This window comes from Pezoporus wallicus, unplaced genomic scaffold (genome assembly GCF_028554395.1).
Source record: "Pezoporus wallicus isolate ANWC-B61680 ecotype Strahan unplaced genomic scaffold, APGP_CSIRO_Pwel_v1 contig_161, whole genome shotgun sequence".
NCBI classification, from domain to species: domain Eukaryota; kingdom Metazoa; phylum Chordata; class Aves; order Psittaciformes; family Psittacidae; genus Pezoporus; species Pezoporus wallicus.
Window position 1 is genome coordinate 11,142,524 of NW_026642654.1, and position 22,753 is coordinate 11,165,276.

The 22,753-nt window shown below is 37.7% G+C and overlaps 1 protein-coding gene across 4 annotated transcripts in view; it reads left to right on the forward strand.

Moving 5' to 3' along the window:
- The window catches only part of FBXO25 (F-box protein 25), a 28,280-nt gene extending 7,567 nt beyond the window's left edge, over positions 1 to 20,713 (forward strand). Inside the window, exons 3-11 of one of the 4 annotated variants that reach the window (XM_057431786.1) lie at positions 573 to 676; positions 1,776 to 1,825; positions 3,511 to 3,603; positions 7,801 to 7,894; positions 8,610 to 8,794; positions 11,535 to 11,717; positions 13,890 to 14,033; positions 17,516 to 17,542; positions 20,275 to 20,713. In XM_057431786.1, the coding sequence (XP_057287769.1) occupies positions 573 to 676; positions 1,776 to 1,825; positions 3,511 to 3,603; positions 7,801 to 7,894; positions 8,610 to 8,794; positions 11,535 to 11,717; positions 13,890 to 14,033; positions 17,516 to 17,542; positions 20,275 to 20,364 (970 nt within the window). In that variant the 3' untranslated portion in view covers positions 20,365 to 20,713. The remainder of the gene's footprint in view (positions 1 to 572; positions 677 to 1,775; positions 1,826 to 3,510; positions 3,604 to 7,800; positions 7,895 to 8,609; positions 8,795 to 11,534; positions 11,718 to 13,889; positions 14,034 to 17,515; positions 17,543 to 20,274) is intronic. The other 3 variants (XM_057431789.1, XM_057431788.1, XM_057431790.1) reach the window with 3 other exon arrangements.
- Positions 20,714 to 22,753: the final 2,040 nt, after the last annotated feature.

Sequence of the window (22,753 nt, forward strand, 5' to 3'; positions counted from 1 at the left end):
TGTTAGGGTTCATAGTTACCTGTCAGTGGCATGAGTAGGAGTCTGACATCTACATTACATACAGTGTTGTGATTTAGGCATTTGTTAAAAGACAGACTTTCTTTGCTCTCAGGTTGACAGTAGTAAGAGAGATGCTTGTCTTTGCTGGCTTTCTGCCTGTGCAAGGATGTGCAATAATTCTGTGTTGACTTTTACCTGTGTGCACAGTTTTTCAAGGCTTGGTCCCTTTCACATAATGAACTTTTGTACACCAGACCTTCGCAGACAGGCAGTTACCCACTTAGTACTGTCTCCTTAGCAGTCCTTCCTAAATGTCCGCAATGACTTATTAAGGTACTCATTAGTAAGATACTGTGGTGTGTTTAATAATTTTGACACAAAATTCAACCCCACTAGGAGGAAAAGAAGACAGCTTCTCATAAGATATGTGTTGCTATTGACCACCAAGTAGGACATCATCATTAAAAATATAACTTTTATTCCAGCTGGCAGACTTTAATACAGAGAATTATGAGCCATTTGCATCTTAAATATGTAATCACTGCTGTTTTAATTAGATGTGTTTATTTCAGCATCATAACTGGTGATGGTGAGGATGAAGCAATATACAGTACTGAAGACTGTGAGTTTGCAGCCAAGAAAAGGAAAAAAGATCATTGTACGAATAACACACAATGTAAGGCTGGTTTTTCATTTAATTTAGGAGACTTCTGTAGGTTCAGCAAAATTGTATAATAGCCATTAATTTATATTCATCTATAGAGTAGCCTTCTATGTTTACTTCTGTATTGGGAACAAGTTCTTCTGTCAGAAGTGGTTAAGTCTTAATTGAACTATGGCATTGATCGTCTGTTGTGTGGGGTTTGTTTTTTCCCAAAGGTAATTCATTTAAGAATAGTAATTCCTGAATAATAAATGTCTTCTAATACTAACCACTATTTTGTGGACTAGTTTTAGATTAAATTATTCTGGATGCTTTTGGGAGCTTCTTACAAAAGCAGCTTTATAATTGGTGATGCAACTTCAGAATCAGTTAATAAATAAATGCATTTTGTAGTAATACCTACAGCTCTTGGTGAAGACTTCATCAGGATTGAATTTCTGGAAGAAAAATTATCTTCATTATTTGTATATTCCCAAAATTGTAACAGAGATGGTCTTGCAGAAAGCTGCAAGCTTCCCCAGGCTTGTCTGAGCTTAAAGTGTTTCAAAAGTTTCAAGTGGCTTATATTTAAGAGCGTGCTTTCATTTGATGCCATGCTACAGTTCTGCAAGGTGAAGATCTGCCTAATTGCCTTTATTAGTCTTGTATAATTGACTTCTTTGCAGTATTCTGCAACTCGTTCAACCAAGTGAGTACAGAGCAGGCACCTTTACAGAAGAAAACAGATTAGAGGGGTAGAGTAGTCAGGAACAAAAAGTTGTCTGTTTCTGTACTTTACTGTCTTAAATGCTAAAGAGCCTGTTGGGTTAAAAAAGATGAGGCATTTCATAGGAGAAATTGACTGTTGTTGGTACACAGTTGACAGAAGTTGTGCTACATCTGCCAATTCTGTGCCAACTCCGATTTATAAAATTACTTAATTCTTCCTTTATTTTTTTGAAGTATGTAACTTCTGAAAATTTGTAGTCATTCTCTTCAGCCTTTATAACTTCCTGTGTTAAAACTGTTTTACCATCACTCCTGTCTTATGAACCATTTTATTGAGCATGGTCTGTTTTGTTCAACTTCTTTCTAAAGCAGAAGCCTAAAACGGCTTATATTTCTATTTTAGGTTTTTATCGTGAAAAGTGGATCTATGTTCATAAAGAAAGCACCAGGGAGGTAAGTCCTACATGCAGTGGGTCAATTCCTACAATCTTTGTGCTTCTCAATCAACAAAATAGGGATGGTTACAATTAATCATTAATCCCTTCCAAGTATTTGTATAAATCCAACAGTTTAGAGTAAAAAGTTAAGTAGCAGAATGAAAAGTAGCAAGGAATGAGCATACTTGAACCAAAAAAATTCAAAGCAACAATTTAAGCTTATCTGAAACTAATTTAGAGGGACTGTAATTTTCCTTACAGGTTATAATCTTTCTTGACTTTGAAATGGCTGTTTCACAACTAGGAAAGTTGTTTTTCAAACTGGATACTGAATTTTAGGGCAAAATGACAAGAGTAAGAAGGTCTTGATAAGAAACATGTGAAACATGCCATGCGGGAGCACTGAAAATAAAATCAAAACAAGTTCAGGTATACATCTGAAATGAAATAGGAGATGCTCTTTAAGTAATTTTGTCATAATGCTACATTGAGAAAGGTAGAGCTAAAGTTACATAGAAATCTGCTTCCTTCTGTTCAAGGAAATGTACTTCATGTTAGCATGTTTAAGCCTAACTGTTCAGCCAGAGAACAGCCACAAATATTTAAATTTCAACATTACTTTTGTTTTCTGTAAGTGCTAATTCCTGCTGTTAGCCAGCCAAGTTGTGCATGTTCTAAGTATGCAGCATGCTTGAGTCTTGGATGAGCAAGCAGTGCAATCATGAATTCAGTCATTAACCAATAGGCAGCAATTACTACCACTCTTCAGTGGGTAGTTAACTGTCTCCTGTTGCTGGATTTCATTGGCTTGAATTGTACTGCTATCTTTTCATCACATGATTTACCGATGAAGTCTATGTAGGAATAAAGTTCAGATAATTATTTATTCCTCTCCTCCCCTGTGCTGATGAGCCATACTAGCGCGCTGCCCTGCAACTATCTCTATCACCAATTGTAGGGTTTTTTCTAGCCTCTTTATGTTCACTCCAAGTCACCTATGTGGCTTTGTAGCTCTAACTATACTTGGCTTATGTGACCCCATGTCATTTTAGGCTGCTGCTACCACCCTAAGTAGTTCCACAACTCAAGCCTCTAAAACTTCCATTTTCACCCTAAGTCACCTGTGCAGAAGTATCAAAAGAAAATGCAATTGCTCTTGGTACCTAAGAAAAATTGTGCCTAAAGTTTTAGCACACAGAAAATAAATTCTAGATGTTGAGACCATTTGTTTTTCCAGCCCCAGGAGCAAGTAGCTGTGTTCTTACCCTCAAATATGAGCATAAACTCGGACAGTTAATGCCTACAGTTGTAAGCTCAGGCTGTTGTACAAACAACTCTCCCTTGTGCTGAGGCAAATGGGGAATGTGATTGCCATGAAGAGAGCGCCAGTGCGTGCCCATGCCATAGTAGACTAGATTCCCAGGGCACTCAAATAGCAGTGATTAGAGATTGCATGACTAGTATGAATTTAAAGGCCTTGCTGTTGAGTAATAATGCCTATGCACCTGTTAGTACCAAATGGCATATCTGGTTTCATCTGTTCTACAAGAAACTAAATAAATCTTTAGTCTAGATCCATTATATTTCCAGGGAACATGGTATACATAAGCATTAGTTGCATAGAAGAGTGCTTTATAGAATATTTTCCTCAATTTTATCTTTGTTTCTCTCCATTTAAAGTGTGTTTATTCTTCCTCTCAGAGACATGGCTATTGCACTTTGGGAGAAGCTTTTAACCGCTTAGACTTTTCAAGTGCTATTCAGGACATCAGAAGGTTCAATTACGTGGTCAAAGTAAGCTCTTTATTTTATATGCCTATTTTTAAAATGCTTTTGCTGATGTGCCTATGTGTATAAAAGAAATAATTTTGCCCTGAACAGCAGATTATTTGTGATTGTAATACCATGTTCATATGTAATTTATACTGATGACACAACTTCAAACTGAGCAATTTTTCTTTGGTGAAAATTCATTATATTGTTCTGTGAAAGCCTATAGCTTGAGGAGGATGGTGATGGGCAGTGTGATGTGTATTTACAGGGAAACACTGGTGGTAGTTTCTCTTGTTGTTCATCAGTCTGTGTGGTGAACTCTCTTTAAAGGCAAAATAATTCCTATGCAACCCAAAATAGTAAAGCATAATTCATCTTAAATATACTACATTTTAAATGTGTTTAAAATAGCAGTTTCCAGAAGACTCTTTGATTTGTAAATATTCTGCAGTTTGTTTCTTCCGAAGCTTCTTAACAGTCCTGCGATTCATGGAACACTTAAGCTAGGATGAGATATAGCTGCCTTTACCTTTCTTAATATCCCTTAAAGTTGAACCTCCACCCTTAATTTCCTCTATGTCTAACCAGTTACTCCTTGGAAGTACCTGTTGTGGGAGATACTGATCTTTCTCTAGCCTAAGTTTTTTGTCTTCTAACTTGAGGTAGTAAAGTGCTTTTTCCAACTCTTAGAGAAGCTCAAAATGTGAGAAGTATCAGGACTACAGTTCAGCGGTAAGGCTGTTCACAAATTATGTAGTGATTGGAATGCATCCAGAACTTGAAGAGGCACAAATTAAATAAACATATCAAGAGAACACCCTTACCACTAGGTCGTAGAGTATTTGGAGAGAAAACACTTTCTACCTATCCTTGTAAAGCTGGGACAGTGTATTATACTTCCACAAAAACAAGAGATGTGGGACCATAGGAAGCAAAGCAAAAAGGATTTGCTTCCAGGCCAGTGGGTAGGGTGCTTGCTTGTTTTATTCCCTTGCAGTTCTGTTTTTGATATATGTAGCATTGTGGTTTAGAACATTGCCTTGTTTAATGCTGTTTTGGGAGCAGAAACAAGAACCTTGATCTTTCCCAAGGCTTTTCAGCCTCAAACAGTAATAATTAAAAAAAGCACCTAAAGAAGGTGATTTGCGTTATAACTTCAGTACCAAGTGTCAACTTTAGTGCCTCACTTGAATGATGAATATGTAGAATGAATCCAGAACTAGAATTTTATGTGGTTTTGAGATGTTGCAGTGCCTGAGCTGGGTTGCTCAAAAGATTTGGTGGGAACAAAGTCTAACATTGACCAGCCCATTGACTGGTTTCTCCTCTGTTCATTAGCCAGGCTTCAGATTGTTGAGAAAGGTTCAGTACTTTAAAATTCAGAAGTTTGGTGTTGTGATCCAAACCGCTCCTACAGTAGTGGCAGATGTGAAGAAATGAGGATGGATTTAAAATAGCAGGCATGTTTCCAAAATCCTTTTGACATTTTAGAATTTATTTGCAAATTCTTAATTTTTTTTTTGTTTTATGGCTACAAAAACTTAATTATGTCTTTGCCTTGGTTTCTCTGAGGTGATGCAGGCCACCTGACACAGATGTACAGAAATGATACATCTAAGACCTTAAAAGTTACTGAGCTGCTAAGAAATATGATCAACATGAATGACAGCTGCTGCTTATTCTGTAGCCATAGAACTTGGTGACTCGAGAAACATTTGTGGTGTTGTATCTAACAAGTTACGGCATCTGTAATCCAGTCCAATCTGTAGATGTCAGTAATATGTGAAGTTGCAGCAGATTTATAAAATCGTTCCTTAATCTGCTCTATCAGGTTTTAAGCCAGTTTGCAACTGAGAAGTAGGTCATCTCATGCCTATCTGCTGTACATAAGTTCTCATTTACTTCCCTGAAGTTTTTAGTGGTGGTGATGTTTTCTGTAGATCTCATTTAATGCAGTGCAGCAGTTCCTATTGCTTTTCCTCTAAGAGTTATTCTTAGTTATACATAAACACAATAATAACAAACTTCTATGTGTGTTCTGCTTGTTTCATTTAAGATAGCAAGATATAAATCAAGATAAATATCAAGCCCTACTGGATAGCGTTTCTTTGATCCCAGACCACAGAGATGATTCATTTTGATTCTCTAACTATTATTAAATCATTACTAAAAGTTAAATAGATATCTGCCCAGTACCCTTTTAAGGTGGGATGTGAGGGAAGGAGGTGGGATCAGCTGTTTTTCTATACTTGTTTGTGCTGTAATACAGAATCATAGAATGGTTGGGGTTGGAAAGGAGACCACCTAGTTCCAACCACGCTGCTGTGGGCAGGGATGCCTCACATTAGATACAGTGATCATTTCTTACCTGTTAAATATCTGATAAATTAAGTTGGATATGGATGGTCTTTTTAAAAGATGTTGCCATTTGAATAAACAGTTGATCCAATCAAAGTTAAACTCTCTAGTAGACAACATAAGCCATGGCTATGCACTGTAAGACTGAACTCGTGTCAGATGCTTGTACTCATGCACCTGGTAAAATTGTCCTAATCCTGCCATATTAACCTTCAGTGAAAAGGAGCTCTTTATTAAAATGAGCCAGGTGGAATTTGTTTCTCTGATTTGAACTTTAGTCTGAGTCACATAACTGAATTTTTTAAAATTAATCCAGAGAAATGTACGTACTTGCTTGAACTGGCAAACTGCCAGGGACCTCTATGTGTGCTCCAAATTATTAATCAAACTAAAAGTCTTTGAAAATGCCAATATAAAGGTCCTGATATCTAGTCTCAAAAACTGTATAAATAGATTGCTTATATTTAAATACATCAGGAGAATTATTCCCTCATTTCATAGCACATAACGTTTTGTCAGGGAACATGCAGAGAAGCCAGAAGGAGCGTTATTAAATCAGGGAGAGAACAGGTGTATTCTCTCTTCTTCCAAAGGAAAATTAATGTTGAATGTACTGTCAAAGCAGTGTTTTAGAAATGAAGATACAAAATAATTTTTGGCAGGCTTTTTCCTTGTCTACCTCTGTGCCAGTAGTTGATGCTACAGAACACAGATCTGCAGGTTAATGTTTTGAGCACTCTGTAGGGGATGCTATTTTCTGCTCCCTGCTTTCCCTTTCTGATGTATTGAGAACACTTGTTCTGAACTCAGCATTATGAATAGCAATTGTAAAGCTCAGTGCCACACTTTAAATAGTCCTTATCAGCTGCAAAACTGAATCTAAAATGTAAAAAGCAAAGATGTCTGAATGGAGCAAGGGCTGCCTCTAGTAGATACAGCTTGAAAGCTGTGGTTGCTCCATCCCTGGTAGTGTTCAGGGCCAGGTTGGATGAAGCTTTGAGCAACCTGGTCTAGTAGAAGGTGTCCCTGCCCATGGCAGGGGGGTTGAAACTAGATAATGTTTCCAACCTGAACCAGCCTGTAATTCTATGATTCACATGCAGCAAGAACTTAAGCTATTCTGGTTACTTGCCCCTAGACCATTCCCACTGCTCTCACTGTTCTGGTCACAGTGGTTTCAGAAAGAAATGTGTGGACAGCTGGGTGACCCTTATTATATAGTTAAGGGAATGTTACTAATACAGTATGTATACTGGTCGTTATTAGATTACTGTGGTTTCTTCTACCAGCGACCTGAATGTATGAGTAATACAGAATTTTTTTCCCAGTTTAGATAAAATACATTTTGTATTTTACCTTTCCATTAGTAGAATGTAGTGGACCAAGTCCATCACACCTCAGTTTGACCAGTATGATAGTTTTACTCTGAAGTTGAAGTCAGGTAGTTGGTATCTGTTCAGGGTGATGCTCCTTGCAACCCAATCTGTCAGAGGGTTCAGGACCTGGCCACATCAAAGACCACTTTTCTGTCAGGAGCCTCTATAACAAACTCCCTCCATTGTTTCATTACAGCTTATAAGGACCATACGTGTAGCACTGCATCACACATGTAAACAGTAGTATTTGTATTTGAACATTTTGAAAATGTACATCTCTTCATGAGTTGTTAACGGGCTGCCACTGGGAATGCCTAAAGCTTTCCACGTTTTTCCTCACTTTGTTTTCTGAACTCTGTAGTCATGTTTTCACAAAATAGGGTTGCTATGCTCCAAGCTGTTGTAGATGAATGTACATACTGAAAGTGTTTTGAAGACCTCCTTTACTTCTGTCATTCCTCTGACTCTTAATTCTTTGTTCTAGCTTTTGCAGTTAATTGCAAAATCTCAGTTAACTTCGCTGAGTGGTGCAGCACAGAAGAACTACTTTAACATTTTGGACAAAATTGTGCGGAAGGGTAAGACCTAAAGTTTTGTTATCTGGTTGTTCGGATTTAATCACTGTGACTAAAGTACCAGTTTGGCTTTTTGTTTGTGGTCCGTCCATCCCCCCCCCTCTTACTTCATTACTATTTTCACATTGTAAGACAACAAAATAGCAATATTAACTTAGTGAAAGATTTCAGACTCGCATTCCCCCAGTTGCATTAAGTTGTTTTCTCTTGATTATTGAATCACGTCTGTTAAAACAGATTGCTGCTGTTAAATGACAGTTAGATTCTATTCAGAAACTATTAGATGCAATTAAATTACACTCTTTATGAAATGTGAAAGTTTTTATATTAGCAACATGGGGTTTCTTCAGTTTGCATGATGCACTGAGATTTAAAGTACATAACTGCTTTTCTTTGTTTAAAATAAACCAGCTATTGCATAATATTGAAACATTTCTGATAACCACACTAAATGGAGATGTAATAACTATCAACTTTGAACAGATGAAATTAGATTTGTAAGTACTTGTTCAGCATTAAGTTTATTAAATGTATAGCGTGAAATCTTAATTGTTGGAACAACATTAATGAATGTCATGGTTGGAGTTAGGGCAGCTGTTTGAAACAGCTGAGTTGTAATGATTTCCTCTTAAAAAAAAAGTGCTGATTAACTTGAGCTAACTGTATTACCTGGGTTAACTCAGTTAACCAAAACTGTATTTTTTGTTTCATTTTCCAGTCATGGAAGACCAATATAATCCACGATTAATCAAAGATCTTCTACAGGATCTGAGTTCTACTCTCTGTATACTGATTAGAGGAGTAGGAAAATCTGTGTTGGTAGGGAACATCAATATTTGGATTTGCAGATTAGAAACTATCCTTCTGTGGCAACAACAACTGAAAAACCTTCAGATGAACAAGGTATGTTATTAAATCATGCCAGAAAAGTAATTGGAGGGGGGGAATTATACTGAACATTGTTCACTCACAAATCATGAACCAAAGTTTCATTTGTTTTATTTGGCTTTACAAAGTAATATGAACTTATTGAAATGTAATCAACTTCATTTTTTAATGTTTTACTAGCTCTTTTCTCATGAGAGCTGCTGCTGTAGTGCTGCTTTGTGATATAGATGTCATTGTTTTCACCCAAATGAATTTCAAAATGTTTGTCTATGGTTTACTACTTCTTAGTAGAGCAAACATAGAGAAAAAATACAGATTTCTAGTTCCAAAGGAAATGTTCTACTACTAAAAAAAAAAAAAAAGTAATAGGATCATAGAATAGTTAGGGTTGGAAAGGACCTTAAGATCATCTAGTTCCAACCCCCGAGCCAGGGGCAGGGATACCTCACACTAAACCATGTCACACAAGGCTCTGTCCAGCCTGGCCTTGAACACTGCCAGGGATGAAGCATTCACAACCTCCCTGGGCAGCCCATTCCAGTGCCCCACCACCCTAACAGGAAAGAATTTCCTCCTTATATCCAATCTAAACTTCCCCTAAGTTTTAACCCGTTAACCCTTGTCCTATCAACTACAGTCTCTAATGAATAGTCCCTCCCCAGCATCCCTGTAGCCCCCCTTCAGATACTGGAAGGCTGCTAGGAGGTCTCCACACAGCCTTCTCTTCTCCAGGCTGAACAGCCCCAACTTCCTCAGCCTCTCTTCATACGGGAGGTGCTCCAGTCCCCTCATCATCCTCATGGCCCTTCTCTGGACTTGTTCCAACAGTTCCACGTCCTTTTTATGTTGAGGACACCAGAACTGTACACAGTACTGCAGGTGAGGCCTCACTAGAGCAGAGTAGAGGGGCAGGATCACCTCCTTCGACCTGCTGGTCACGCTCCTTTTGATGCAGCCCAGGATACGTTTGGCTTTCTGGGCTGCGAGTGCACACTGAAGCTGGCTCATGTTCATTTTCTCATCGACCAGCACCCCTTCTCCGCAGGGCTGCTCTGAATCTCTTCTCTGCCCAACCTGTAGCTGTGCCTGGGATTGCTCCAACCCAGGTGTAGCACCTTGCACTTGGCATGGTTAAACTTCAGTGTTACTGGGGAATCAAGAAATCAGAAATAAAATATTCAAGGGGCAATTTAACAGGGTTATTCATTAGCACAATTGCTTTTTGTAAAAATGGAATAATGACTTCAGCATCTGGAGTCTGATCATGTGACTGTTCAACGCATGTGGCATGCACTGTTCCAGCTTTTTATAGTGGAAACTTCTGATGATAAGCAGGCATTCTTTTTAATCTGTCTGGGTTGCTCCTGGAGGAAGAAATGGTGCAAGATACTGCTCACAGTAAAGTCATAAACCTGTTTGGTCTGTTTGTTTTCATCTATGAAATTTTGAAATTGCCCTTGCTGTGTGTGCCAGGTATCTGAATAAGACAGCTGATTTTGGAATAGAAAGGAGAAATGGGGCACCCAGTCTCAGCAGTTTTCATATGCCAAGCAGCGACAGCATAGACAGTTTTGAGACACTGCAGTTGCTGTATTTGTTTCTTTTCAGCATGACACTTCCATCTGAGCTTTTTTACATTGGTTGAAATAACCAGTGAGACATCTTGCATCTGTAATACTCACACTCCTGAACAGGACAACAGTCCCAGAGATGTATATAACATATGAGTGACACAATGGAAAGTCTAGTCTATAAGTGAGATGAATAGTTGCGAAATAAACTGATGGAAGTCAGAGCCTGCTGGAGTACGGTTGCTGAACTGCCAGTGCCTTATGACGGAACAGCTCTGCCAGGTGGGGCTGGCAGCTGTTCACGCTGCCTCCTGCCCTGCTGGGCTTTGTGCCTTCTGGCAGTGTAGGCTCCAGATTCAGTCATGCAGGAGTTCTGCTGTAGGTTACACCCTTAAAGAGAAAGTTCAGCAGAGTTTCACTCCCAATGAAAACTTTCTCAGATCTCTAATCTATCACACCCCCCCACACCCCCCTCCACCTCGGTTTTCTCCATTTATATATGCTAGGAACTATCTCCAGACTCCTCTGCATGTGACTTTCATAATGCTTTCATTCTGTATTTCTGTTTTTCAGTCCTACATAGAATCCTAGAATGGTTTGTATTGGAAAGGACCTTAAAGATCATCTAGTTCAAGCCCCCCTGCCATGAGCAGGAACTTTTTCCAGTAGACCAGGTTGCTTTGTACTAAATTCTTTAGTTTGTCTTAAGGCAAATTGGCATTTGCTCTGTTTCATAATAAAAATTGAGAAATTGTAGTTATCCTACAAATTATAAATGATTAGTGCATACCTTTATTATAGTTAGGGGTTTAGCATACTTCTCAAAATCAAATTGAATATATCATAGTTTTCAAGACCTTATACTCTCGAATTATTTTGAGAAACGTTTTAAAATTATTTGAAATGTAATAATTTAGTATATGTTTATTTTAACAGTCGAAAAGCTGTAAGATATTAAACTGCAGCCTGTAGCTCCTTCTGTACCTTGAATCATACAAGTTTTCAGCAACAGCAGTTAGAGAAGAATGGTAGCCAAGTGATAAAGTATCACAGAATTAACCATAGATATCACTCAGTGGTTTTGTACAAACTGAAGTAAGACCTGAGACACCTCTACGGGAAGGATCTTATTTGTACCTTACACTGAAGTTTTTTAATGAAAAGTCTCCAACTTTTACTTCCAGCAAGTCAACAATGGTCTTACACTTATCGATCTCCCTCTTCATACACTGAGAAACATCTTACACAGGCTCTCTGATGGCTGGGATGTTATTACTCTGGGTCAAGTGACCCCAACTTTATACATGCTCAGTGAAGACAGACAGTTATGGAAAAAACTCTGCCAGTACCACTTTGCAGAAAAGCAGGTAATAAACTCTATCAAAATGCATGAATTTTGCAATATAGTATACTAATGAAGTGTAAACTTGCACTTTTTGAGATAAAAATGTAATGGTGTGCAGTAATGGTGAAAATATTCTGTTTTGGGGGCTTGTTTCTTACTGAAAACGGTATTCAGCATGTCTGTGAGGTGAGGATAACTTTTGGGCTCTTTCTTTACATTATTTAAAAGATTGTCTACTGTAAGGTGTTTTGTTTTAAACCACACAGTCCCCAACAGGTGCAGTAGAGGATTATCTCTAAGGTGTTTCTTCTTTTAGTACCTAAAGTAGAACTTGTTTTACTAACCAAGGTAGGCAGACAGATTGCTCAAACTTTGAGACTACACAACAGTCTGGTCAAGCCAACATTCTATTTTTGCATAAGAGAACAGAACAGACGCTTGAGATTTTGAAATTAAGAACACAAAGGAAAATGGTACTTTTCTGTCACTTCGTCATAAAAAGCGTTGAAGTAATCTAGGAATGCCTCCAAAACCATTTTCTGATGGCAATATATAATGGGGCAAAATCGGACAACACCACAGTTTTGAGACAACTGCAGTTGTTGTGTTTGTTCTTTCCAGTGTAACATTTCTATCTGAGCTGTTTTACGTTGGTTGAGATAACTGATGAGTTAATCATCAGTTCTTCCTCATCAGAGCTGGAGGAAGAACTTCAAAAACCTAGGACATTCCAGACAGGAGGAAGTGAAGATAACCATTCTTAAATCTGACAGGTTAAAAATGGTACCGTTTGGTCAGTGACCACCAGATTAAGTATTACTGTAACAGGAATGATGGAAGTGAGTATCAATTTACCTAATGTACAGTTGACCCAAATAAGAATTTGGTTAGATGACGGGATTTGGAATGAACTTCATGGAGACTATAGACAAAGGCAAACTGAAAAACCTTCCTTCAGAAGCAGCTCAGAAGAATGCAAGGTGAAGTTATGAGTATAAGAAGTTTTAAGTTTAATGTAGCACTTGAGTAGATTTTGAGGCTAGATGAGGTAAGCTTTTTGAACAGTGACAAAACTGGTGGAGAGGTAGCTGGTATACTCAGGTAATGCTGGGGGAAAGATAATTTAAGCATTTCATTAGAAGCAGCTAACCTTGTGCCTTATAAAGGGCACTTGTACATGGTGTTTTCAATGTATTTGTAAATATCCATATTCCATTTCTCATTAGGTTATTAATGATAGGCATCTAATGATTATATTTATTTTCCAATACAAAATTCTGCTTTTTCTGTGTAAAAGTGTCCTACCTTAATAAGCTACAGAGTCACGGTAGGTTGTTTTTCCTGTCCTCTGCAGTATATTGTTGAACTATTTAACAACCACAAAACTATACTTAATAACTGAAGAGCACGTTGGGGGGGGGGGAAGAGTACTCTACCCAGGGAAGCTATTATGAAACAAAGCGTATCTGAAATCAGAAGGGCAAAGCTATTATGCCCATCTAGGCACTGTCTTCTGAAGAAAGAAAGCCTTTAATGTATTGAGTATTAATCCAGTGCAAGTGGAACAGAAGCTTTTACAAATGCATACTTAGTAAACCTTGGCTGTGTATTAAGCTGAGAGGAAATAGCTCAATTATGCATCTTTACATGTAGATTATGTCCTTGAAGTACATGTATCACTGTTATCCTCCTAAAAAGATCATAAGTAAATATGAAAAATAATCATGTATATACTTTAATACGAAAGAAAAATCATTATTTAAATCTGTTGTTATTGTCTTGACAGAAAACCACTGTTTGTAATGCACAATCATTTTTTTAAAATCTTACTCCTCACTTTTTTTTAATATAAAATTAATTACTTACCAGCTGTAAATACTGGTTTTGTTATTTGTCTCTTGACTATAATTAGAGTCATTTCAAGACAGTGGAGTTGATCAGTTGTGTATGGCCTACTTTTTTTCTTGGCAAATATGCCCCCTCCTATTTTTAGTGGTTTACCTTTTTTTTTTTTTTTTTTTTTTTTTTTTTTTGTGGCTAGGTGTCTTTCACTGCTTTGAAGATGTATGATGTCAGATCACTAACTTCAAAGAATTCTAGTTACAAAAATCCAGTTAAACACCTTTTTTTCACAGACCTTTACCTGGGTTTACTATTTTTAATGGTTTAAAAAATATATTAATTTTATGTCTAGTTTTGTAGGCATTTGATTCCATCAGAGGAAGGTCACATTGACTGGAAGCTGATGTACTTTGCACTACAGAAATATTACCCAATAAAGGAACAGTATGGGGACACCTTGCATTTCTGCCGCCACTGTAGTATTCTGTTTTGGAAGGTAAGAGCTTTGAAACAGATAGTCAGAAATAAGTTCAAACAGCTACTGGTAATCATCTGAAGGGAGAAGTAGTAAGATCGTCTCGTCAGCTTTCTCATGTGAAATGTGATCAGACAACTAATATCTAACTTCTAAATAATATATAAAACTTCCATATAAAATCAGTATTAAATTCCAAAGTTGTTCTTTATCTAGCATTCTTATCTCTTGGTATCTGATAACCTCAGTACTTAGAATTGCAAGGAAAAGTGACATGTGGAAAGAGTTGTGCTCTGTGTCTTGTATCTGTTTAACCTCAGGCAAAGCTGTTAAGAACTTACATGAAGTTAGCAATTTTATGACGTACCTTTTCTAATGATGGCATTGCAATCCATGTGTCCCTAATGAGAATTTATTACTATGCTACTTCTACCATATTGGTGTAAAACTATTTCTATAGTCTTTTTTCTGTCCTTTATGAAGCTTGGAGGAATGTTTGAAACTCCATTCAAATACAGTGATTTTGATGTTTACCATGCAGCATATTCTGTTTTACAGGATGATTTTAATTTCTGTAGGACATTTTCATGTTTAGCTGTGTGTGAACACATAGTCCTGCTTTTACTTTGTGTTGCACCGTAATCTAGCTTTCTAGTTAGTGAGACTTCTTTAATTTTATAGCTGAAGGACCAGATCTCTTAGTACTAAGTGGGCAGCAAAGAGAAAGAAATGTTTGAGAAACCTTCTATTTGACAGAAATGAGTTGTTCTTGTATTGTCTTTCTGTGATTTTTAGGAGGAGTTGCCATGTGAGTGTGGGGTGGTTTTTTTTTTTCTTTTCCTGTAGAAAAAAAAAACTAGTCTGTTTAACAGGATGAGCTGGCTTTCATACAAGCAGCATGTTACTGAATTGTGTTATCTTTAAACTGAGTGTTCTTGATATCATAGGAGTTCTTCCAGGTACTAATATGTTTTGCTAAATTAATAGTAGGAAGGTAGGTAGTCAGAATTGGCTGCTTTTGTGAAAGGCTTGGGCATTTGCTGAAAAACCTGTGTCAAGGATGACTAAGAACTATTGATGACAATGAAGTAAGTCTTAAAAATGTTGCTCAGTATGTAAGTTTTCTCTTTGAAACTGGAAAGATTAGCACAGAGCATGGATGCAGGTGGGAATTTCTGGTATCAGATTTGTTTGGCTCATCTGGCTTTGCTGTGTAAAGGGGTAATGCTTTCTAGAGTAAATTTCTCTCGTTCTTATTTTGGTATCATTAAAAGCATAGCACTTTAGTATTAGGAATGAATAAAATGTGTTCGGCATTAAATGTTTAATTTTGGAGGTGGCATGTGCCAGTAAGAGGCAGTGAACCTGTACAGGCAGATATCTCGTTACCTTGACTACTCCAATCTACTACTGGAATAATAGCACTCATTTTGTGGTTTTATATTTTTAGGGAAACACAACACAGTAAGTTCTGAAGGTACTTTGTTTGGATTGGTGAGCAGTACCTACTAGATCACCATTCCAGTGCTGACTGCCTCATCCTGGAGATTTGGACAGGTCTTAAAAGTGATGGTGTGGTTACAGATTATGTGCTTCTGCATTAAAATTATATAGCAGGTTTTTAGGATTGGCTGTTTTAACAAGAGCACAGTCAGCAGGTTGAGGAAAGTGATTATTCCTTTTCACTTGGCACTTTAAATTAGACTGCACCTGGGATATTGCATCACTAGGGGCTCCCAGTATAGAAGACACACTGATAAACTGGATAGTGTTCAGGTGAAGGCCAAGTAACCAGGGAGGCTTGAGGACCTAAGAGCCTGCCATGAGAACAGCTGAGCAAAGGAATGGTGTGACCACAGAGGTTGTGCAGTTTCAGTATCATACTTGATTAGACATTATTAAACACATATGAGTGGTTGACATATAATTGTATCTATAATGTACAGATTGCTGTTCTCAGCTGAAGATTTTACTCTGCCTAATTCCATTGGTGTGAAGCAAATCAAAAAAAAAGGAAAAACAAACTTTAAAAAAGAAATCGGTTACTTTACAGGGAAAAGTAGCAAGGTAGCAAGTGTTTGAATCTTTAAACAAATGTAAGCACTGGGTTCTTCAGGTAGTTTGTGATATGTAAAAAAACTGTTTCTTCTTTTAATGGCACACTTAAGAAATTGGGCAACTTTGGCTTTCAAGGGCATTTAGAAGAACTTCAGAGAGCTGAGCACTTCTTGATATTGCATCTTCCTTCCCCCCCCCCCCCCCCGCAGCCTTCAAGAACAAAACAAAACATTGGAATAGCTGCAGAGGAAAAAGCACTTGAGGGATCAGGGCATGGAGAAGACTAGCAGAGGTTAAAAGTAATTGGCTGTGTTAGTGCTAATAAGAAATGTGACTGGTCTCCATAAATTATTCTCAGAGATGGAGAAGGGATGAATAAACATGAGACTACTTAGAGAAATTATTTAAGCTAATAAGCTAATGAACTTCCTTGGTGCAAATAAGTTGTAGAAACTAGTTGGTAATCTTAGGCTGAGAGTTGAGTTTCTAAGCAGTGGGATTCAGAAATAGCCTCAAAGCACAGGCCTAGGTGGTGATAAGAAGCCTTCTCATAGGTTTATGAAATGGATAATATAATTGCTGGCAACATGAAAGGGCTACACACAAGAAATTCTTTGTCCTGCATTTTGTGTCCATTTAAAGAAGGCGTTGAAAAAGAAAGGACTGATGGCTACCGACTTGAATTAGCACACCGCTGAAGTAGGGAAATGACTTTTCACATTCCAGTTGGCTATAATAATGTTGCTGTTACTTTTGACAAATCTGTAAGAGCTTTTCAGGAAGTGGCATTTGTATTCCTGTATTTGTTTAAAACCTGTGAACATAGTAATGTTAAATACAATAAGGAGACTCCTAAATTCACTGTGGAAAATAAAATGCTATAATAGAACATCTTGTTCTTTTCAATGTGAAAGGAGGGAATGATTATAAAAACCTCTTTGTATTAAATTACTGTCTTTCAGATGTAACTTCTTGGATTTGTCTGTGATGAAATTGGGGAAAAATATATAATTTCAGTAGTGTGAAAGTAATGGCAGACTGATTATTGACTGATGCTTCAGTGAATGGTTTTTGTGTGTAATATTTCTTCTGTTCCACTAGGCAGCATTGCAGTTATGGGCAGTTCTTTTATTTTCTTAGCTCACTCAGTAGTACGCTTCAGTTATCCCAGAGATGATCACAGACACTGAAATACCTTTTCTTCATTCAGTATCCTGGGCTTTATGTGCAATAGTGAGATGGTTTTGCATAAGTGATAATGCTTCACACTTGGTTTTAGTCTTCCTGGGGCTTCTGCTGGTTTTGGTTCTCCAGCTGCTTGTGATTTGCCACAGGAATAGAAGACTGTTTCTAAATGGCGTATGAACAGTAGCTTCAGTAAACTTTAACTCTGCTTCTTTTACTTTATGGCTCTCCTTCCTGCTTCCTTGTTCACGATCTCAAAGGACTACCACCTTGCTTTGTTACTCAAGGTATTTCCTGTGTGTCTCGTCTGTTTTCATTGCTGACTGTTCTGTCATGTCAAAGTGAATAATGTGTCCATTTCTAATTGGTTATACTGTTTTTGCTTTGATTTTTACTTTCCCCATGTCAGTTTAGCAGCAGGAATACTTTATTTCTTGTTTCCCTGTTAGATAAGTTAATGCTGGCTTCCCATCTCAGTTATTCATCAGCTTTGGTTTTTTATTATTGCCATATTCCCTGTTAATGCCATTTAAACTAGGGACCAGAATTCAACTTCCAATTAATATATGTGCATAGTATCAGTGACATCAGCCAGATTTTGCTGAGAAGTCAGTTTATCTGCAGTGTTTAAAAACTCCCTAATGTATTTCATTCAGTATTTAAATCTTAAAAGAGTAACATGAACCTCAGTTAACTTTCTTTAATGCAAAGGTGCTAAAATTGATTTTATTCCATGTGGAATGCTGTAGTCCTACATACCTTTAGGAAAGCAGGTTCCCAAACAGACTGCATATGACTTGGGAGAGTGGGGAGAAGCAGTTATAGTGTTGCTTTATGAATGAAGAAATGCTGGAAATGGTTACACAGCAAAGGACTATAGCTTCAAAGGTGTTATGGGAGCTTCTTAATGTCCAGTTATGATAACATTTGAGGAGGAAAACACATTTACCAGTAAACACTCCTGGTGCATTCTCTTGTTAATTTAGAAGAGTTCTGTTTTAGCTTTAAGTAAGTGCACTGAAAATCAATAGTATTTGAACACTATTTATTAAATGTAGTTTCAAGGGAAATAACATCCTTCGTAATTACAGGGAAGTTGTGCTGCTGCTTTTCAGTCCTTATCACTTTTTTTCCCCCACTATGAAAATTACTGCTGTTCTTGATAACTAAAACCCCCCAAGAACTGATCTTATTGAGATTTTTGTTGGGCCTCAAATCCTGACTGAGCAGAGCTTTCGGAAGTGTTTTTATGATGATGTGCAGAGTGAAGCAGATACCATATTACAAATTCTGTCTAAAATATTTAGCAATATAAGCAAGCACTAAAAGCGGATAAATCCTAGCTTCTTTCCCAGAATCCTGATTCTAATGGTGTGTTTCCCTGGAAACTGGGAAAGTAATGACATGACATTCACATGGCAATGGGTAGAGAAGATGGTAGTTCATTAGCAACCACCTTTGCGCATGTTTCCTGCTGTGGTGAAACTTCCTTGCAGTGGTCATCTCAAGATGAAGGTGTTAGGCTTCACACTTCTGGTCTTAGTCTTCTGTTTTTTCTGATCTGCAACATGCCCAGATAGGCAGTTCTACCTGGGGTCTAATCTATTTGTCTGTTCTCTTGTTTCCTTGTTTGTTTTTCCCTCTGTCATGAATCGAACAATTGGTTCTCAGGTGATGTTAAAGCAATTATGCTAAAAAGTGGGAGGCTGAGGACGTGATACCACATGATATTTTCATGTAGTATAGACTTAATGGCCAAATACAGATAATACATCTATTAAAAGGCTGAGTAGTATTTAGAATTTATTTCACCTAGTGTACTTTGGTGTTGCAAAGACTTTGGATGGGAATGTGGCATCTTTGACAGCACTTTCTGTATGTAGGTTTCCAAGTGAGAAAACTATTTTGCTTACAGGTTCTTTCCTTCTGTTAACTGAATTGCATGTAACTTCATTTCCTGTGGAAATGAAAGAAGTGAAGACTGCAGTGGTCTGCAATCTACTCACCATGTATTTACTCTAGTTTTCTTGCCCCACATGGTGAATTCATCAATACTGGTGGGAAAGGGAGAGAAACTCTTTAAAAGGGGTTGTTGTAAGGTTCAGGAACTGTCCTAGGAAGGATTATTGTAAGGAACTGTAAGGACAGTTCCTGAGCCTTAACAACATTGCTGATCCAGGCATTCAGCCTCTCCACTGAACTGTGGGGACCCTGTTAATACATCTGTAGCATTTCTTTCCTTTATAGGGTCCTTTCTAACATTTCATTTGATGGGGAATTTGAATCTTAAATGGACAATTGTGCTGAGTTCAAGTTTCTGTAATATTAAAGGAAGCACTGCAGACTTAGTGAACTTGTAATGGCAAAGCCTTTCCATCCTGTCTGTCTTCTGTATTCCCAACTTGCCTAGATGCTAACCCCTGTTTTAAGGCAGTGCTGTCAGGTGGGAAAAAAGGAGGAGTGAAACAGGGAGTGGTGGGAGGAACAAGCAATGCAGAAGAATTTTAATGACTGGGACTTCAAACATGCTGTTCAGGAGTTCTTTCAGGAAGTGTCTGCTACTCTTCCCTTTGGAAGCACAGAGCTCATTTTCTCCCTGAAGTAGCAGTTGATTGCAGATTTTCATTAAACAGATAATTTAGGTTCAACAAAACAGCTGCTCTTTTTTATTTTTAATCAAAAAATAATGGATAGGGAATATGAGAGGTTTTTCCAAGTGCTCTAACTCAGATATTCTGGTTCTGGTAGGATGAGAGAGGTTGGATTTTCTTCTGATATCTGAAGCTCCCCAGCACTACCACAGTCAAACTGGAAAGGCCTGTTCTCTTAATTGTTTTAGACTAAGCTGTTAAAGACAAATATGGTGAATTCTTAAAGTGAGTTCCTATTAGTTTGTTTCCAGTGGAAATAGTTGCAACTGCCTAGCTGTGAATTTTTACCCTTTTTTTCTTTTAATTGGGTGTGGGGGGAGACTGTGAGCGTGGAAAGAGAATTTACTGTTTTCTCCTTTATTCTGCAGGATACGGGACACCCCTGCACAGCCAGTGATCCAGACACCTGTCTCATGCCAGTATCTCCTCAGCATTTCATTGATCTCTTCAAATTCTGAGATGTTCAATAGCTGTTCTCCTGTGTTTGTGGCCATTTCTGTGAAGAGTCAGGCAGGATGCGTTATGCTTTTTGTGCAATATATTTAAGTGTAATGTTCTGTTGTAGTTTAAAACAAAAAAATGATGTGGAGGGAGATTACCAGGCAGGTTTATTTGGTGTATTGCTTTTGGGGAGAAAAGAGCTGAGGAGGAGGAGACACATTAAATAAATTTCTTTGTCAGGAAATCCGCAGTGGACTTCTTTTCAAGTCCAAGAAAGACCATTTTAATCTCAACTTTAAATCCATTCTCTTGGCGCCTTAATAGTTGGCTAAAATTATGTGAGGGAGTTTTGAAAATGTGATGGAAGAGCTGAGCTACTTTTGCAGGGACCAAAGGAGGAGTTTTCTGTTAATCCTTCTTTCTTTACGACGCTGTTTTCAAAACACCTCCATGTAATTTGCACTATATTAAGAATAAGCCAATATTATCTTGGATTCTTAATATATCAGTTACCAAGGAGGCATTAATTATTGTGAGCTAGTGAATAAATATAGCTGTGGTTGTATCTGTTGTTGGACCTATGAATGAAGGAAATCAACTAGTCTTTGTACATATATTACACAAAAGCATTTATTTTTCTTAAAGACTTTAATAAGCATATAACCTATCTCAGCACACCCTATGTAACTTGAGATCTGGGGCTACTGCAAAGCGATTTTTTTTTTTTTTTTTTTTTTTTCTCTTGATGGTAGCTACAGCCTTCATTTATATTGTTTGTCTACAAATGCAACTGCATTAATTCATCTTCTAAGAAGAAGAGATTACTGAAATTCATTGAGAATGGAGTTGCTTGTTTCTAGACTGGTACCATGGCAGGACATTCTGCTACCACCAGGCACCCTGACAACTCTTTACAAGCCCTGGGAAACTTGAGTGTCAATCTGAGCTGAAGCACCTTTGGCCAAGTTAATCAGATGCTAAGTTCTCCAGGAAGCTGTTTTCTTCTATCCTGTAGAACAAAATTAATTGCTTGGCTCTAGGCAGGTAAAGGAAAAATTAGGGAAGTTTTGGATTTGTCAGTGAAACTTAACAAATAATATGTAATTTACAGAAAAAAATAAATCATATACTATATTCTGCACTTGCTTGGTCTGAATCTAGTTTTGTACAGTGTAATAAATCACATTTTTATCTATTATTCATAGAAGTTTCCTGTGCATAGAGATGAATCAACTTGAATGTGTAAGATCTGTAGTAGCTGGGAATGGAACGAGCAGCATACAAGCAGTCCACGTGAGACTGTTGGGTAGCAATTGGTTGAGTTAGCACTTTTTTTTAATAGGATAGCTGGACTAGGCTGTGCAAGAGGAGGAAAATATTTGTTTCCTCAGGAGAGGAAACTACAGCCTTACCCATTGGTAGATTTTTCAGTACAGGGTTTTATGTGGGGTTTTTTGTTGGTTTTTTTTTTCTTTCTGCTATGACTACAGTAATGATCAGGTGTGGAGCTAATGACATCCATTCTTACTCCAGTTAATTCACAACAGTGCCACATGCCTTACTTTCCTAAGCACTGTGGAAGCCACTGGATGTGGTAGGGAACCAGCAGCTCTTCAACAATGATTTGCACCCCATTTCTTTAATTAATATAATGGTTAAATAAACCATTACATGTAGACTTGCTTTCCTGGCTATATTACCCTATGTGACCCAGGTAACCTTGACAATGGATGGTGATGGCTGGTATCCATTAATCACTCCTTTAACATGGTTACAGTTTTGCTACCCTTAACGAAACTCCCTGTAAGTATTATTATGTAGATGCTACCTGCTACCTCTGAGAGCTTTAAAGAAAGGTTCTAAAGTCAGGATCATCTCCCTCTACCTCCTGATGCAGCCCAGGATACCGTTAACCTATTTGGGGCAAGGGCCTACTGGTTGGCTCATGTTCAACTTGGTGGTCACCAGGGTGCTCAGGTCTGAAAGCCAGCAAGATGAGTTTTTACACCTTTCTTCCACATCAAAAAAACAGGGGTGAAGAAACCTGTGCACACATGCCAAATGGCACTTCACTGCAGGGCTATCACAATTTATTTTTAATCTTAAATATTTTGAGTGCAGAATCACACTGTAATGAGCGCTGTTAAAAGCTTTTAACACTGGGCAAAACTGAGTGTTGGGACTAGTTCCACAAGCTGCTTAACTATTTAATGAATATATTTCTTAGGTTAGGCAAATACCAGAGCTTGATTAAAAGTGACTGCATGGTCTGAAGTCATTGGATGCATAGAAGCTAGATTTTAATTATGTCACCTAAGCAAGTCATGTTGATGGATTGTTTTGATCTCTTCAGGACAATAATTTTGTTAATGCCTCACTTGTAGTAAAGAACGTAATTTGACAACT